We start from the raw sequence: 13,541 nt of genomic DNA, 5'->3' as shown, positions 1-13,541 counted from the left end.
CCTATTTCTAGATTTGCTGGTTGTCGTTCCGCCGAGACTGGCAAGTGGGGCGGGGCAAGTGAGAGGAGGGGGAGCGACCTTGCCTCTTGCTGTCGCCATGGCAACCGGGCCCCGAAGGGACGCAACGTGGGTGGATTCAGCTGTGCGGGATTCTTTCCAAAATCTGTGAAACCTTGAGAATAGCCCGTGCGCTGTGTGTTTTATTTATAAAGTATTTATACGCCGCTGTTAGTAACAATGAAAATCAGAGCTGTTTACCACAATTATACGTAAAACTACATAATAAATGCCTTATACAAATGCAACCCGTTTAGATACATGTGATTTGTTTCCGATGCGCTTGGCACCACGGGCTTCTGCCATTAGCTGGCTACTTTATTTTTTCTCAAACACAGAAATCGCATTGCTGTTGCAAAGAAAGCAAGAACTAATAGCAGGCCTGGGCCAGGATGAAAAAGACCAGTGAAATACATCACGTCAGGTACAAGAGCATAAAAAACTTTTAGACGAAAACAAAAGTCTTCCCACATACTACCAGCAATGGAAAAAAAAAAAAAAAGTTGGGAGTTATCCAAAAGCAGTAACAAAAACGTTAAGGGATGTCATGATTCAGTAGTGGGACTTCAAACTGACAATGTTGCACAGAAAAACTTTCTTAAAAACTTTAATATGAAACCTTAATATGAAAAATAACTACAACCCAGAGACCCATATTCAGTATGTCCCCATGTCAGGTATATTTTTATTTGCACTGCATCTCCATGGCAGATGACTGCAAGTCACAAGAGACCCAGCAAGACTTAGGGATAACTTTTGCTAGAGAGTATGGTGCAATCTGCTTTCTACATAAGAGAATTAAAGCACTTAAGTGATTGTGACTGCTAAGTGGGTATTTGAGAGCAAGAAAGACTGTTAATAGACCAGCTCCTAGCCATCATGAGACGGGAAGAGAGCCCACAAAGATTCCAGGGTCCAGCTCTGCTTTCAAAACATTTGTCTCTGGAGTTACTGTAGTCTACCATTGGCAGGAATGTTCTTGGCAATACCTTTTACCTGCCAGCCATTTTGGGTGCTCCTCATCTGGTTCTCATTTTTTCATTCCTTGGTAAATATGTTAGCAGTTGCAGTGCCCAACTCCACCCCTTATAGTGGGGGCAAATGCATGCAATTGCAAATATGTAAGCACTGCTAGAAGTGAACTGATTTAGAATGGGCTCTTTCCATAAATTTTAAATCAGTACACATTATTGGAAGAGGGAAGCCACATGTTGTTCCAATTTTATGGTGTATAAATGCTCACAATATTAGACTTGAATATTCTTTCCTTGGCATATATGGTTTCTGTTAGAAAAGGTTAGTCCTTTGTTTTTGTAGGTAATCAGATTTGGAAGATTAATTTAGACATGAAAAACACAACATTTGGGCTGCTTCGTATTAGATTCCATGACTTAAAAGTGCAGTGCTGCACTCAATTACTAAAAGTATGCAAGTTAATTGAAATCAATAGGATGTATACTGTAATCGTAAACGTAGTTGTCCTGAGCCAACTAATGGAATCCAATGTAAATAAACAGGTGTTGCACATACGATCTGCTACATCCAGTACGTTTAAAATGTCTTATTGGGAGTGGGGGCATCCCACTTCCAGCCATCCCAAACACAATCTCATGAATTATTATAAAAGCATCTGTATTTCTTCGTGGCAATTTATACACAGAGAACCACAGGAGGCAACAGAAACCTATACACCAAGAATTAATTGGCACTGTTTATCCCTAGCCGGAATTAAGATTGCTGGAAGAAATATCAACAACCTCAGATATGCAGATGACACAACCTTGATGGCAGAAAGTGAGGAGGAATTAAAGAACGTTTTATTGAGGGTGAAAGAGGAAAGCGCAAAATATGGTTTGAAGCTCAACATCAAAAAAACGAAGATCATGGCCACTGGTCCCATCATCTCCTGGCAAATAGAAGGGGAAGAAATGGAGGCAGTGAGAGATTTTACTTTCTTGGGCTCCATGATCACTGCAAATGGTGACAGCAGCCACGAAATTAAAAGACGCCTGCTTCTTGGAAGAAAAGCAATGACAAACCTAGACAGCAAATTAAAAAGTAGAAACATCACCTTGCCAACAAAGGTCCATATAGTAAAAGCTATGGTTTTCCCAGTAGTGATGTATGGAAGTGAGAGCTGGACCATAAAGAAGCCTGATTGCCAAAGAATTGATGCTTTTGAATTATGGTGCTGGAGGAGACTCTTGAGAGTCCCATGGACTGCAAGAACATCAAACCTATCCATTCTGAAGGAAATCAGCCCTGAGCGCTCACTGGAAGGACAGATCGTGAAGCTGAGGCTCCAGTACTCTGGCCACCTCATGAGAAGAGAAGACTCCCTGGAAAAGACCCTGATGTTGGGAAAGATGGAGGGCACAAGGAGAAGGGGATGACAGAGGATGAGATGGTTGGACAGTGTTCTCAAAACTACCAACATGAGTTTGACCAAACTGCAGGAGGCAGTGGAAGACAGGAGTGCCTGGCGGGCTCTGGTCCATGGGGTCACGAAGAGTCGGACATGACTAAACAACAACAACAACATCCATTCACTTAAGATGTAGTGCACAGCTTTCTGTTGCCTCATGTGGCTCTCTGGATCAGAAATACAGATTTAAATGTAATGATTCATATAATGCTCTCAACCCTGTTAGTCTAGCACTGCTAGGCTGCAACCTGAAGAACAAATGTTTATCTGATCTCAAGTGAGAAACAAGTCAGCCATAGCTGCTCTCGCAGCTCTCTGCACCCTTGGTTGCTTGTATGACTTCCCTATCTGCATGCAGTTATAGCTGTTCACTCTGATGGCTATGGAGACTGAAACTGATACAAGTGAAGAAATGGGTAGGCACAGATGCAGCTCTTGCCTGGCAGCTGGCAGTGGATCTAAAACAGTGGTTTTCCATGTTGCCACTCTGCAACTGTACATCCCCCCCCCCTTTGCAGTGGAACTAATGAACGCACTTTCTTTAATTTTAAAAAGTTTGACATTAGAGTGGGTAAGAAATTTAGCAGTACGATGGGTATTTCTAATTTGTTCTCACTGTGTACATAAAATGATACAGTGTTGAGTTCATCTGTGAACAGGATTGCAGCCATGGTCGAAAGTCGGCCTCTTAATGTCTCTCCCACCCCGGCGCGGGAGATGCGAAGTCTGCAGGAGCCTTGCTACAAGGGGCGGGCAGGCACGCGCGCGCGGGCACCTAATCTCCGTTCATTTGACAACTTCAGAGCGAGGACAACGCGAAGGCGGCGGCTGGAATTGGCCTCGCGGCCTCGCCGTAGGCGTCACTGTAACCTAGGAAACCGGACAGTTCCCGGCACTAGACCGTTCGCTGGGGAAGGATTAGAACCACCTCTTCCCTGGCCCCTCACTTCCGAGGGCAGGCGGGTGTCTCCACAGCAGCCGCGGACGGCGAAGACAGGCGCGGACCGAGGCTGTACCCGGCTGGTGGTTGTGAGGCAGAGGCGGAGGCGGACTCGAGTGCGAGTTTCCCCTTCTCCGCTAATCGCCTGTGTCCGCAAGGGCTAGGAAGGGGCAAGCCCCGCCCCCTGCTCTCCGAGAAGAAAATCACTGAACGTCCCTCTCGCGGCGCCTTGGCTGACGTAAGTATTCCTGCGGGAGGCCACGCCCCCAACGGTTTCGCGGCGGAATCCAGCAACGGCCAAGTTCCAGAGCCTCAGAGCGCAGTTTGCGTTCGGACCCCTCTCAGGGGAGTGGACGCTCCTGTTTCCTCCACAACAGAAGGGCCATGGGCTGCTCCACTTCAGGGAAGGGGGCCGCTGCGACCACTTCACCGAGGGCTTCCCCCTTCCATTTCTCACACCACGAGCCACGGTGAAGGACTCCGCGGCCAGGTTTAAAAGGACGCCGGAATCCCCAAGTATTTGCTCGAGCCTTTTCGGCTCTGTATTATTTGTTGACACTTAGACAGTGCCGGATTTACGTATAAACTAAATAAGCTATAGTTCCCCCCCCCCCAAAAAAAATTAAAGGGAAAAAAACCCTGGATGTACATTTCCAAAATATAAGATAAAAAATGGTAACTCTGTACTGTTATGTTATGGATGTTTGTATGTGATGCCAATAAAAGGTTTGATGATAATGATGATAAAATAAAATAAAACCTACATACAGCAACAGTGTTTTGTGTTGTGTAGGCTCCTATGATGTAAGTCACGGGCCCTGCCTGCTAGCCCGCTCACTAAAATATCACTGGTTTGCTCATTTCTATATATAGGATGCCTGCATTCTGCATGGACTGGTTGCATGGTATAATAATAATAATAATAATAATTTATTATTTATACCCCGCCCATCTGGCTGAGTTTCCCCAGCCACTCTGGGCGGCTCCCAATCAGTATTAAAAACAATACAGCATTACATATTAAAAACATCCCTGAACAGGGCTGCCTTAAGATGTCTTCTGAACGTCAGGTAATTCTTTATCTCTTTGACATCTGATGGGAGGGCGTTCCACAGGGCGGGCGCCACTACCGAGAAGGCCCTCTGTCTGGTTCCCTGTAACCTCACTTCTCGCAATGAGGGAACCGCCAGAAGGCCCTCGGCGCTGGATCTCAGTGTCCGGGCTGAACGATGGGGGTGGAGACGCTCCTTCAGGTATACAGGACCGAGGCCGTTTAGGGCTTTAAAGGTCAGCACCAACACTTTGAATTGTGCTCGGAAACGTACTGGGAGCCAATGCAGATCTCTCAGAACCGGTGTTATGTGGTCCCGGCGGCCACTCCCAGTCACCAGTCTAGCTGCCGCATTCTGGATTAATTGCAGTTTCCGGGTCACCTTCAAAGGTAGCCCCACGTAGAGCGCATTGCAGTAGTCCAAGCGTGAGATAACTAGAGCATGCACCACTCTGGCGAGACAGTCCGCGGGGAGGTAGGGTCTTAGCCTGCGTACCAGGTGGAGCTGGTAGACAGCTGCCCTGGATACAGAGTTGATCTGCGCCTCCATGGACAGCTGTGAGTCCAAAATGACTCCCAGGCTGCGCACCTGGTCCTTCAGGGGCACAGTTACCCCATTCAGGACCAGGGAATCCTCCACACCTGCCCGCCTCCTGTCCCCCAAAAACAGTACTTCTGTCTTGTCAGGATTCAACCTCAATCTGTTAGCCGCCATCCAACCTCCAACCGCCTCCAGGCACTCACACAGGACCTTCACCGCCTTCACTGGTTCTGATTTAAAGGAGAGGTAGAGCTGGGTGTCATCTGCATACTGATGAACACCCAGTCCAAACCCCCTGATGATCTCTCCCAGCGGCTTCATATAGATATTAAAAAGCATGGGGGAGAGGACAGAACCCTGAGGCACCCCACAAGTGAGAGCCCAGGGGTCTGAACATTCATCCCCCACCACCACATGGTAACATGTGCAAATGGCTTTAAATACCTTATACAGTGGTGCCCCGCAAGACGAATGCCTGTCAAGACGAAAAACCTGCTAGACGAAAAGGTTTTCCGTTTTGGAGGTGCTTCGCAAGACGAATTTCCCTATGGGCTTGCTTCGCAAGACGAAAACGTATTGCGAGTTTTTCCGACTTCCCCCCCTTTCCCCCCTTTTTCTAAGTCACTTAGCCGCTAATAGCCACTAAGCCGCTAATAGCGCTAATCTGCTAAACCGCTAATAGGGTTGCTTTGCAAGAGGTAGGTTAGGCTGAGAAACTGACTGGTGCAAAGTCACCCGGGCCTGTGAACTTCATGGCTGAGTGGAGAATTTGAACTCGAGTCTGCCAGGCCTTGGTCTCTCTCAGCAGCAGTCTCTTGCTGTACAGCAGTACTGCCCAATGGAAGCAGTCGGCAATTCTTCTTGCTTCCCGCTCCCATATATAAAGGAGAAAAAACAAAACAAAGCGAAAACTGGTAATAATTTATTTCACCATTATAAAATGCAGAGTCTCTTTCTTATTTAGGACCTTTGGGTGTGAGGAGATACTTGTGGAGCCCTGATTGAAGAACACTGACTTGGGGTGAGTGTAGCTGTGATGGTGCCCTCTAACTCCCGTCATCTCAGACCATTGGGCATGCTGACTAGAGCTAATGGGAGTTGGAGCCATTGGCACCTGCAAACTAGACAGATGGAGAGAGAAGGAAGCCCCTCTCCTGCACTGTTTCTGCTGCTGAAATTCCTTACAGCACAGTGATCCGTAATTCCCTTGCCAGCACTTCCAGAGAAAATCCTGCCCCTGCTCACACACTTGTCTGCTTGAGACTTACCAGCCACCCTGGGAAGCAAATACTGTTCTGTCCTCCCATATAAAGCTGATGCCAAAATAATTTAGTACAGCACTGCACTGAACAAGCTTGAATTCTTGTAGGACGCTGGCACTGAAGATAAAATTTAAAAAGACTGAATTCTTTCACTTATAAGAAAATTGTTGCCTGTCTGGCAACACTGATGGAAAGCCTTTGCTGTCAGCTTTTGCTATGTTGTTGCCAACAAGAGACTTGAAACTGTCTAATCCTCTTTGTTTTTTAGAAGTTTAATCACCAGCAGTTCTCTTTTCACAGTTACCCATCTTTGGCAACAAAGCTCAGCTTGTCTACGTTTTGTTTCAAAATAAAAAATGGGCAAAAATGGAATGCACAACTGAAGTTCCGGCATTCTGTGTTCATCCAGTTGTGTATGATTGGATGAAGACTATGGTCTTTCAAGAAAGGAAAACAAACCAGAAAACCAAACAGTCATGGTGATGTGGCAGTCCTAAACATTACACTCTTGGAAATGGATAAAGTTTGACTGTCTTGAGACATCGCAGTACTTTAACTGGAACTGGTAAGCAGCAGTGTTTGATGTAAAGATTTGCATTGTAAATTATCAGCTGGTCAGCAGTACCTGCAAACCCTGACCTGAAGACAAACACTTCATTTGCCTACATGGTTTGAAATCAAATTGGGCAAAATTTCATTTCTTTTGGGGGGTTTTGCAGACCAGGTTGAAATAGGTGGGTGCATTGGAGCACTCCTTTCTGCTCGGTCTCCCTTGCTGATGACTGAGCAACTCTGCTGGCAGAACTGGGCACAGGATACCTAAATCCTCCCAAAGCTAACCCTCCCCCCTCCCGGCTCATGGCAGATGATGGGTCTGAATTCTTCTCTGCAAAGTCATGCCTATGCGTTCTGTGAGGCTTTGCCCTTGTCTTACTCTTGCATATTTATTATCCTTTAATAAAGGGGTCAATAATTTTGTGATGATTTAGCCATGTTGTCCTATTAAATATCATAAATATTTTACTTCAACATCATAAATACTTTAAAATATTATAAATGTAGCTGCTATCCAATGAATGAGACATTTCTAATTAAATGCTAATTTGGTGTCTATTTCAGCTGTCCAATGGAAAGCCCTGTGGACCTCTGTTTTGCTGAAGAAGGATGTAGCAGCAGCATTGTTCTTGAAAAACAAGTTTTTAGATCCAAAGTGCCAGAATCACATGTCCAGCTTGCTTGTAGCATGCATTACTGTGCTTTTCCTTTGAATGGGAATGAGCTTTGTATTTTGAATACTACTGATGATCCTGACCGCCAGGTTGAAAACTTAGTTCTTTCTGAGGATTTAGTTTATGTTCAAGAATCCGTAAGATTGGCATGTAAGATGTATATTAACAAGAACAACAACAGTGTTCCAAAGAATGCAATCCACTGTGCAGTGCTCCTGTGCAAATTCTTTGAAAATGAATGGAAACAGTGCTTAGGAGACAATATAGTATATGAGCCAGAAGGGGTGGTCACTACATCTGGGGTGAAAAAGCAAGGGCAGCCTTTATTTGATAGCCATATTTGATACTCATAAAAATAGCAGCCTCGTTGGTCCTCAGTAATGAGTAGCTTTCCCTGGTCAAAACAAAATAAAAAAATTCCTTCCAGTAGCACCTTAAAGACCAACTGAGTTAGTTCTAGGTATGAGCTTTCGTGTGCATGCACACTTCTTCAGATACACTGAAACAGAAGTCACCGGACCTTTCTATATAGTGAGAAGGTGGGGAGGGGTATTACTCAGAAGGGTGGTGGGAATGGGTGATTGGCAGATAGCTGCGATGAGCCTGTTGACGACTCTTAACGACTGCAATAGGTCTAACAGGAAAAAGCAAGGGGTGAGAAGGTGAAAAATGGCTTTGTCATGTATAATGAGATAAGAATCCAATTGGATTCTTATCTCATTATACATGACAAAGCCATTTTTCACCTTCTCACCCCTTGCTTTTTCCTGTTAGACCTATTGCAGTCGTTAAGAGTCGTCAACAGGCTCATCGCAGCTATCTGCCAATCACCCATTCCCACCACCCTTCTGAGTAATACCCCTCCCCACCTTCTCACTATATAGAAAGGTCCGGTGACTTCTGTTTCAGTGTATCTGAAGAAGTGTGCATGCACACGAAAGCTCATACCTAGAACTAACTCAGTTGGTCTTTAAGGTGCTACTGGAAGGAATTTTTTTATTTTGTTTTGACCATGGCAGACCAACACGGCTACCTATCTGTAACTAGCTTTCCCTGAAAAAGCTAAGCCTTTAAAAATGGGTATTTTAGCTGGAGGTATTTTAGCTGTATGTTTATATTTTTATATATGTTTGAAATGTTTGTATTTAAATTCTATAAATCACTCTGAGATCAAGAGATAGTTTGTATAACTAAAATGAATATTTTGGAAGAAACTGATTGATTAGCTGCGTATTTTATATCTATTTCAAATTACCAAATACTCTTTTGTCAGCCATTACACTTACTAGGTCATCACCATTCAATTACTGCATTGGCATTTGGGAGCAAAGACAATCCACTCCTCATTTGCTCCGCTTCACGTGACTACGTAATAGTCTGGAATCTGGATGAATGCATGAAGAAGTTTTTACAAGGTGAACACTTTGTGATAAAAATTCAGTGGGCGGGATTCTCCTAACCAGCCTCGATTTATGCTTGTGAAATTGAGCTTATCAAGAGGGAAGATTCCATGGTTGTAGGAGATGCTGAGTGAAGGTTTTGTTGAGTTTTAAACTTCTAATTTCTGTTAGTTTTGTCTTTTTCTGTATTACAGAAGGGGGAAAAAGAACAATGGTACAGAGGGGTTTTTTGTATATTTTTGGCTGTAATTCTGTCCATTTACTTGAGAGTAGGTAGGGTTTACTTCTGAGTAGAATTGTATAGATTGCAATCCTAATCCCACTTACCTGGAAGTAAACTCTATTGAATTAGGTGGGACTTATTTCTAAGCAGACATGTTTAGGACTGCAGCCTACGTTGCTTCAGAAATCAGTATGTTGATTAGCCTGCTTAAAAATATATATGATGTTGTTTGCTATTAAAAATAACTAGCTTTCACATAACTATTGAAGTTTTAGTTTTGTCAAATAGTCATAATAATTTAGCGTTATGTTTCAAATATTGCAGGGGTAATGCCAGAAGGCATTGTTATAGGAACACTTTTGGGAATGGTGCTTTATGTGCGATTTAGTCCAGATGATGAGACTGTGGCAGTATGTGCTGGCAATCGGATATACATGCTAAATGCAAAGGTGAGAGCCTATGTTGTCAAACATACCACAGTGTGATATTGAAATATAGCTATCTGTGCCATCAAAGAAGTAGAAATCATTTGAAAGCAAGTTGTATTCTGGTCCATCAAGTAGCTGTATTTTTCAGAAGTGATGGACAAGTACGTTACTTGAACTTCTCACATTTATTGGGATCAGACACTACTAATTTTATTTTGAAATTTATCTGTTTTTCTTCTGGGATCAATTGCAGGATGAGGCTATACTTGCTGAATTGGAGGGTCACCTGGCTCCAGTGACTGCTGCTGAGTTTTGCCCTTGGGAAAAAAACAGACTTATATCAGTTTCTGAAGACAGAAGTTTTAAGGCAAGGAAATTCTCTTTTTGTTTTTTTTAATATTTTTATTTTGGCTCAGGTTATGAGGCTTAGTATGATGTTAAGACAAAAGGTAAAGGTAAAGGTAAAGGTACCCCTGCCCGTACGGGCCAGTCGTGTCCGACTCTGGGGTTGCGTGCTCATCTCGCTCTAGAGGCTGTGAGCCGGCGCCGTCCGAAGACACTTCTGGGTCACGTGGCCAGCGTGACGAAGCTGCAGCTGGCGAGCCAGCACCAGCGCAGCACACGGAAACGCCGTTTACCTTCCCGCTATAAAGCAGTCCCTATTTATCTACTTGCACTTTGATGTGCTTTCGAACTGCTAGGTGGGCAGGAGCTGGGACCGAACGACGGGAGCTCACCCTGCCACGGGGATTCAAACCGCCGACCATACGATCAGCAAGTCCTAGGCACTGAGGTTTTACCCACAACGCCACCCGCGTCCCCTAAGACAAAAGGAGAAGCACTCAAATATTAAAACATATAGTGCTAATGTGCTTTATTTTACTATAAAGAATATTCTAATTAGAAGAAGGAAAATAAAGACTGGGTATACTATATAATCTTCAAATCTGCTTTCCATGATCAGTTATTAAAACTGAATGCTACTGTTCAGTCATAATTAAATTTTCTGTATTCCTTGGTCTGTGGGGTTCTGTTCCCATCCCATGAAATCAACAGAAAAATCAAATGGCTTTTATAAAGTATTACATTGGTTACATTCATTATTATATTTAATATTTAATGCAGTATTGTTTTTAACATTTGATTGGAAGCCGCCCAGAGTGCCTGGGGAAACTCAGCCAGATGGGCGGGGTATAAATAATTCTTCTTCTTCTTCTTCTTCTTCTTCTTCTTCTTCTTCTTATTATTTAAACTGACATTTATACGTTATCATGTTTTCCCCCCAAAAGGTATGGGACTATTGTACTGGACTGTTAATATATCAGTCAGCAGTAATAACAGGTATGCTTTTAAAAATATCAACCAACCTCCTTTTCATATAGAATAATACTAGACATAAGAGATGAGCATTTTAATCCATTCCAATATCATTATTTGGATGAAAACAACAAAATAAATGGTTAGAACAATACAATGCAATATACATTCAGTTCCATATCATTACTCCCATTCTCCATGCTACTCCCAGTGACAGCAGTAATTGTACTTAGTTGCCATGACCCAGAGTCTTCACGTATATTTTCGTGCATATGTAGAATTTCTCCATTCCAAAGTGCCATCCTGTTAATTTCAGTGGAGGCAGCAGATCTCAAAGGAAAACACTGAATTGCATCTGCTACCTACATAGAAATGAATGGGACAGATGTTGCAGCTATGTGTGCTATGGAGTTCCTGTATCCATAAAATATCATTATATTGGGATGCAAAATTATATTGAGTATTAATTATTTTTGGTTTCTGCAGCGGCGTAGCGTGGGTTGTCAGCACCCGGGGCAAGTCAAGTAATTTGCGCCCCCTAACCCGGGGCAAGGCAAGTAATTTGCGCCCCCTAACACGGGGCAAGGCAAGTAATTTGCGGCCCTAACCCCTAACCTGCCGCCGCTCCCAGCTTCTTCTTGCTGCTGCCTGGGCTGGTCGGGTGTGGTCCTCTCCCGCGCTCAGCGCTGCGCTGGGCAGCCGCTGCACTGGGCAGCCGCTGCACTGTCCCTCCCCCAGATAGTCCCTCCCTCGCTCGCTCTCCGCTCCGCACAGCAACGCACGCCTGGCACCCCCCCCCTCCACAGTGGGCGGCGACCCGGCGGCTCGGATCGGATTCGCACAGCCAGCACTGCAGTGAGAGAGAGTGAGTGAGCCAGGTAGGGGCAGAGAGCTGCGAGTGTGAGCGCGCCCCCCCCCAAATGTTGCGCCCGGTGCGGCTGGCCCCCCCTGCACCCCCCACGCTACGCCACTGGGTTTCTGTGTTTTATTGTTGTATTGATTTGATAGTGAGGATTTTCTGTTTAGGCCCACTGGTTCCTTATTTCTTTTTCTTTCCCATATTGTGCTTCTTGTCTGCCTCTTTTTCTCCAGCATTTCCTCTTCTGAGTCTCTTCATTGATGAAGAAAATAAACAGATTATCACTGGATGTGCAGATGGACAGGTAAGAAGCATTCTGGGAATTTGACATGTTGTAATCTGAGTTTTATACCCCTGTTTTCACCTACATCCTTATGTTCATGCCTCCTCTCACCTCCCTTTGTGCAACCTGCTTTGCACACATATTATCCACATGATAAGTTTCTGCCGCTTCCTCCCCACACACATTTTGAGTACTAAGCACCATTTCCAACTTCTGCATCCCTGCTTTACTCAAACATTTGCTGTTATTTACAGCTGCCAATTTACTGTGTTTCCCTCTATCCCTGCTTTACTCAAACCTCTGGTGTTTAAGAGTGCCATTTTACTCTGTGTCCCTCCATCCCTGCTTTGCTCAAATCTCTGCTGTTTAAAACTGCCATTTTTCTCTCTTCCTCTACACCCCAGCTTTACTTAAACTTCTGCTGTTTCTCCCTCCCTTTTTGCTCCTATGTCATGGCCATTGCTGTTGTGCAACCTAACTTCTCTTTTGCTCTGTTCTCCTCCCTAGATATTATGCAAATCCTAAATTGTGATGAGGCATTACAGATCCTTCAGTGGGATCTACACAATCTGTATAGCAGTCTTCCTCAACCTCGGCCCTCCAGATATTTTGAGACTACAGTTCCCTGACCACTGGTCCTGCTAGCTAGGGATCATGGGAGTTGTAGGCCAAAACATCTGGAGGACCAAGGTTGAGGAAGCCTGGTATATAGGAAGAAATCTAGCCCAAATCAAAGACAGTCAACTTGATTGCCTGAAAAAAAGTTGGTTGCCAAAATACTATTTCCTGAACAAGTTGAAGAATATGGAAATTTATGTTTGAGATGAACTTTATTATATTTATAGGTTTTGGTATTTGGCCACACCACTGAATTAAGATGATAATACCAGAAACATTTACTTGTTAAAAGAGAAGTGCAGAAAGCTATTTTATAGTTTTATTCTCTCTTTCAGCTTTGGATCTTCAGCTTGAGTAGTGGGCATCAGTATCGCTGTGTGGTACATATAAATATAAAGAAAGAGAGAGAGAAGTTTTACAACAAAATAAGGAAATCCGAACAATTGGGTAACATGATGCTTCTGGAAAACATTTTAAAATATTACTAGTTAGCCAATGACGTGATTAAAAACGTATTTTTCATATACTTTTTATGAATCTGGATTAACTTTATATCCAGATGTCATTGGAATTGATAATACAGGCACACAAATCAGGAGGGCCTCCAAAATAGAGAGCTTAGAAAGACTGATCTTGAAGGAGGCCTTTACTTATAATGTGAATATGTGTGAACTTTGTCAGCTCCAAAGAAGGCACGTTCAATTGACAGTATGATACCATCTCCTGCTGTGTGCTGTAATAGATAGTACTACACAGAAATTGTCTTATACTAGTTGAGAATTGTATTATCAAAGCTAATTTGGAGCTGTGTTTTGCTAGCACAAGTTTCTCAGGCTAGACAGCTCTGCCAGATGAGTTATATAGCAGCAGTGCATAGCTATGAACTTAGCTTATTGCTTCTAGCTTTC

General features: G+C 43.8%; 1 protein-coding gene across 5 annotated transcripts in view; it reads left to right on the top strand.

The window, feature by feature from the left end:
• Positions 1 to 3,143: 3,143 nt before the first annotated feature.
• Positions 3,144 to 13,541, top strand: part of WDR27 (WD repeat domain 27) — a 69,360-nt gene continuing 58,962 nt past the window's right edge. Inside the window, exons 1-9 of one of the 5 annotated variants that reach the window (XM_081855830.1) lie at positions 3,144 to 3,660; positions 6,577 to 6,841; positions 7,396 to 7,594; positions 8,779 to 8,920; positions 9,453 to 9,577; positions 9,810 to 9,923; positions 10,846 to 10,897; positions 11,966 to 12,036; positions 12,969 to 13,080. In XM_081855830.1, the coding sequence (XP_081711956.1) occupies positions 7,403 to 7,594; positions 8,779 to 8,920; positions 9,453 to 9,577; positions 9,810 to 9,923; positions 10,846 to 10,897; positions 11,966 to 12,036; positions 12,969 to 13,080 (808 nt within the window). In that variant the 5' untranslated portion in view covers positions 3,144 to 3,660; positions 6,577 to 6,841; positions 7,396 to 7,402. Of the gene's footprint in view, positions 3,661 to 3,719; positions 3,939 to 6,576; positions 6,842 to 7,395; positions 7,595 to 8,778; positions 8,921 to 9,452; positions 9,578 to 9,809; positions 9,924 to 10,845; positions 10,898 to 11,965; positions 12,037 to 12,968; positions 13,081 to 13,541 lie in introns of those variants that run through there. The other 4 variants (XR_014154960.1, XM_081855829.1, XM_081855827.1 and 1 more) reach the window with 4 other exon arrangements.

The sequence above is a fragment of the Podarcis erhardii genome (assembly GCF_964252035.2).
Source record: "Podarcis erhardii genome assembly, chromosome: 3".
Classification (NCBI taxonomy): Eukaryota; Metazoa; Chordata; class Lepidosauria; order Squamata; family Lacertidae; genus Podarcis; species Podarcis erhardii.
Note: the sequence above shows the minus strand (reverse complement) of the source record. Positions and strands in the feature narration are given on the sequence as shown.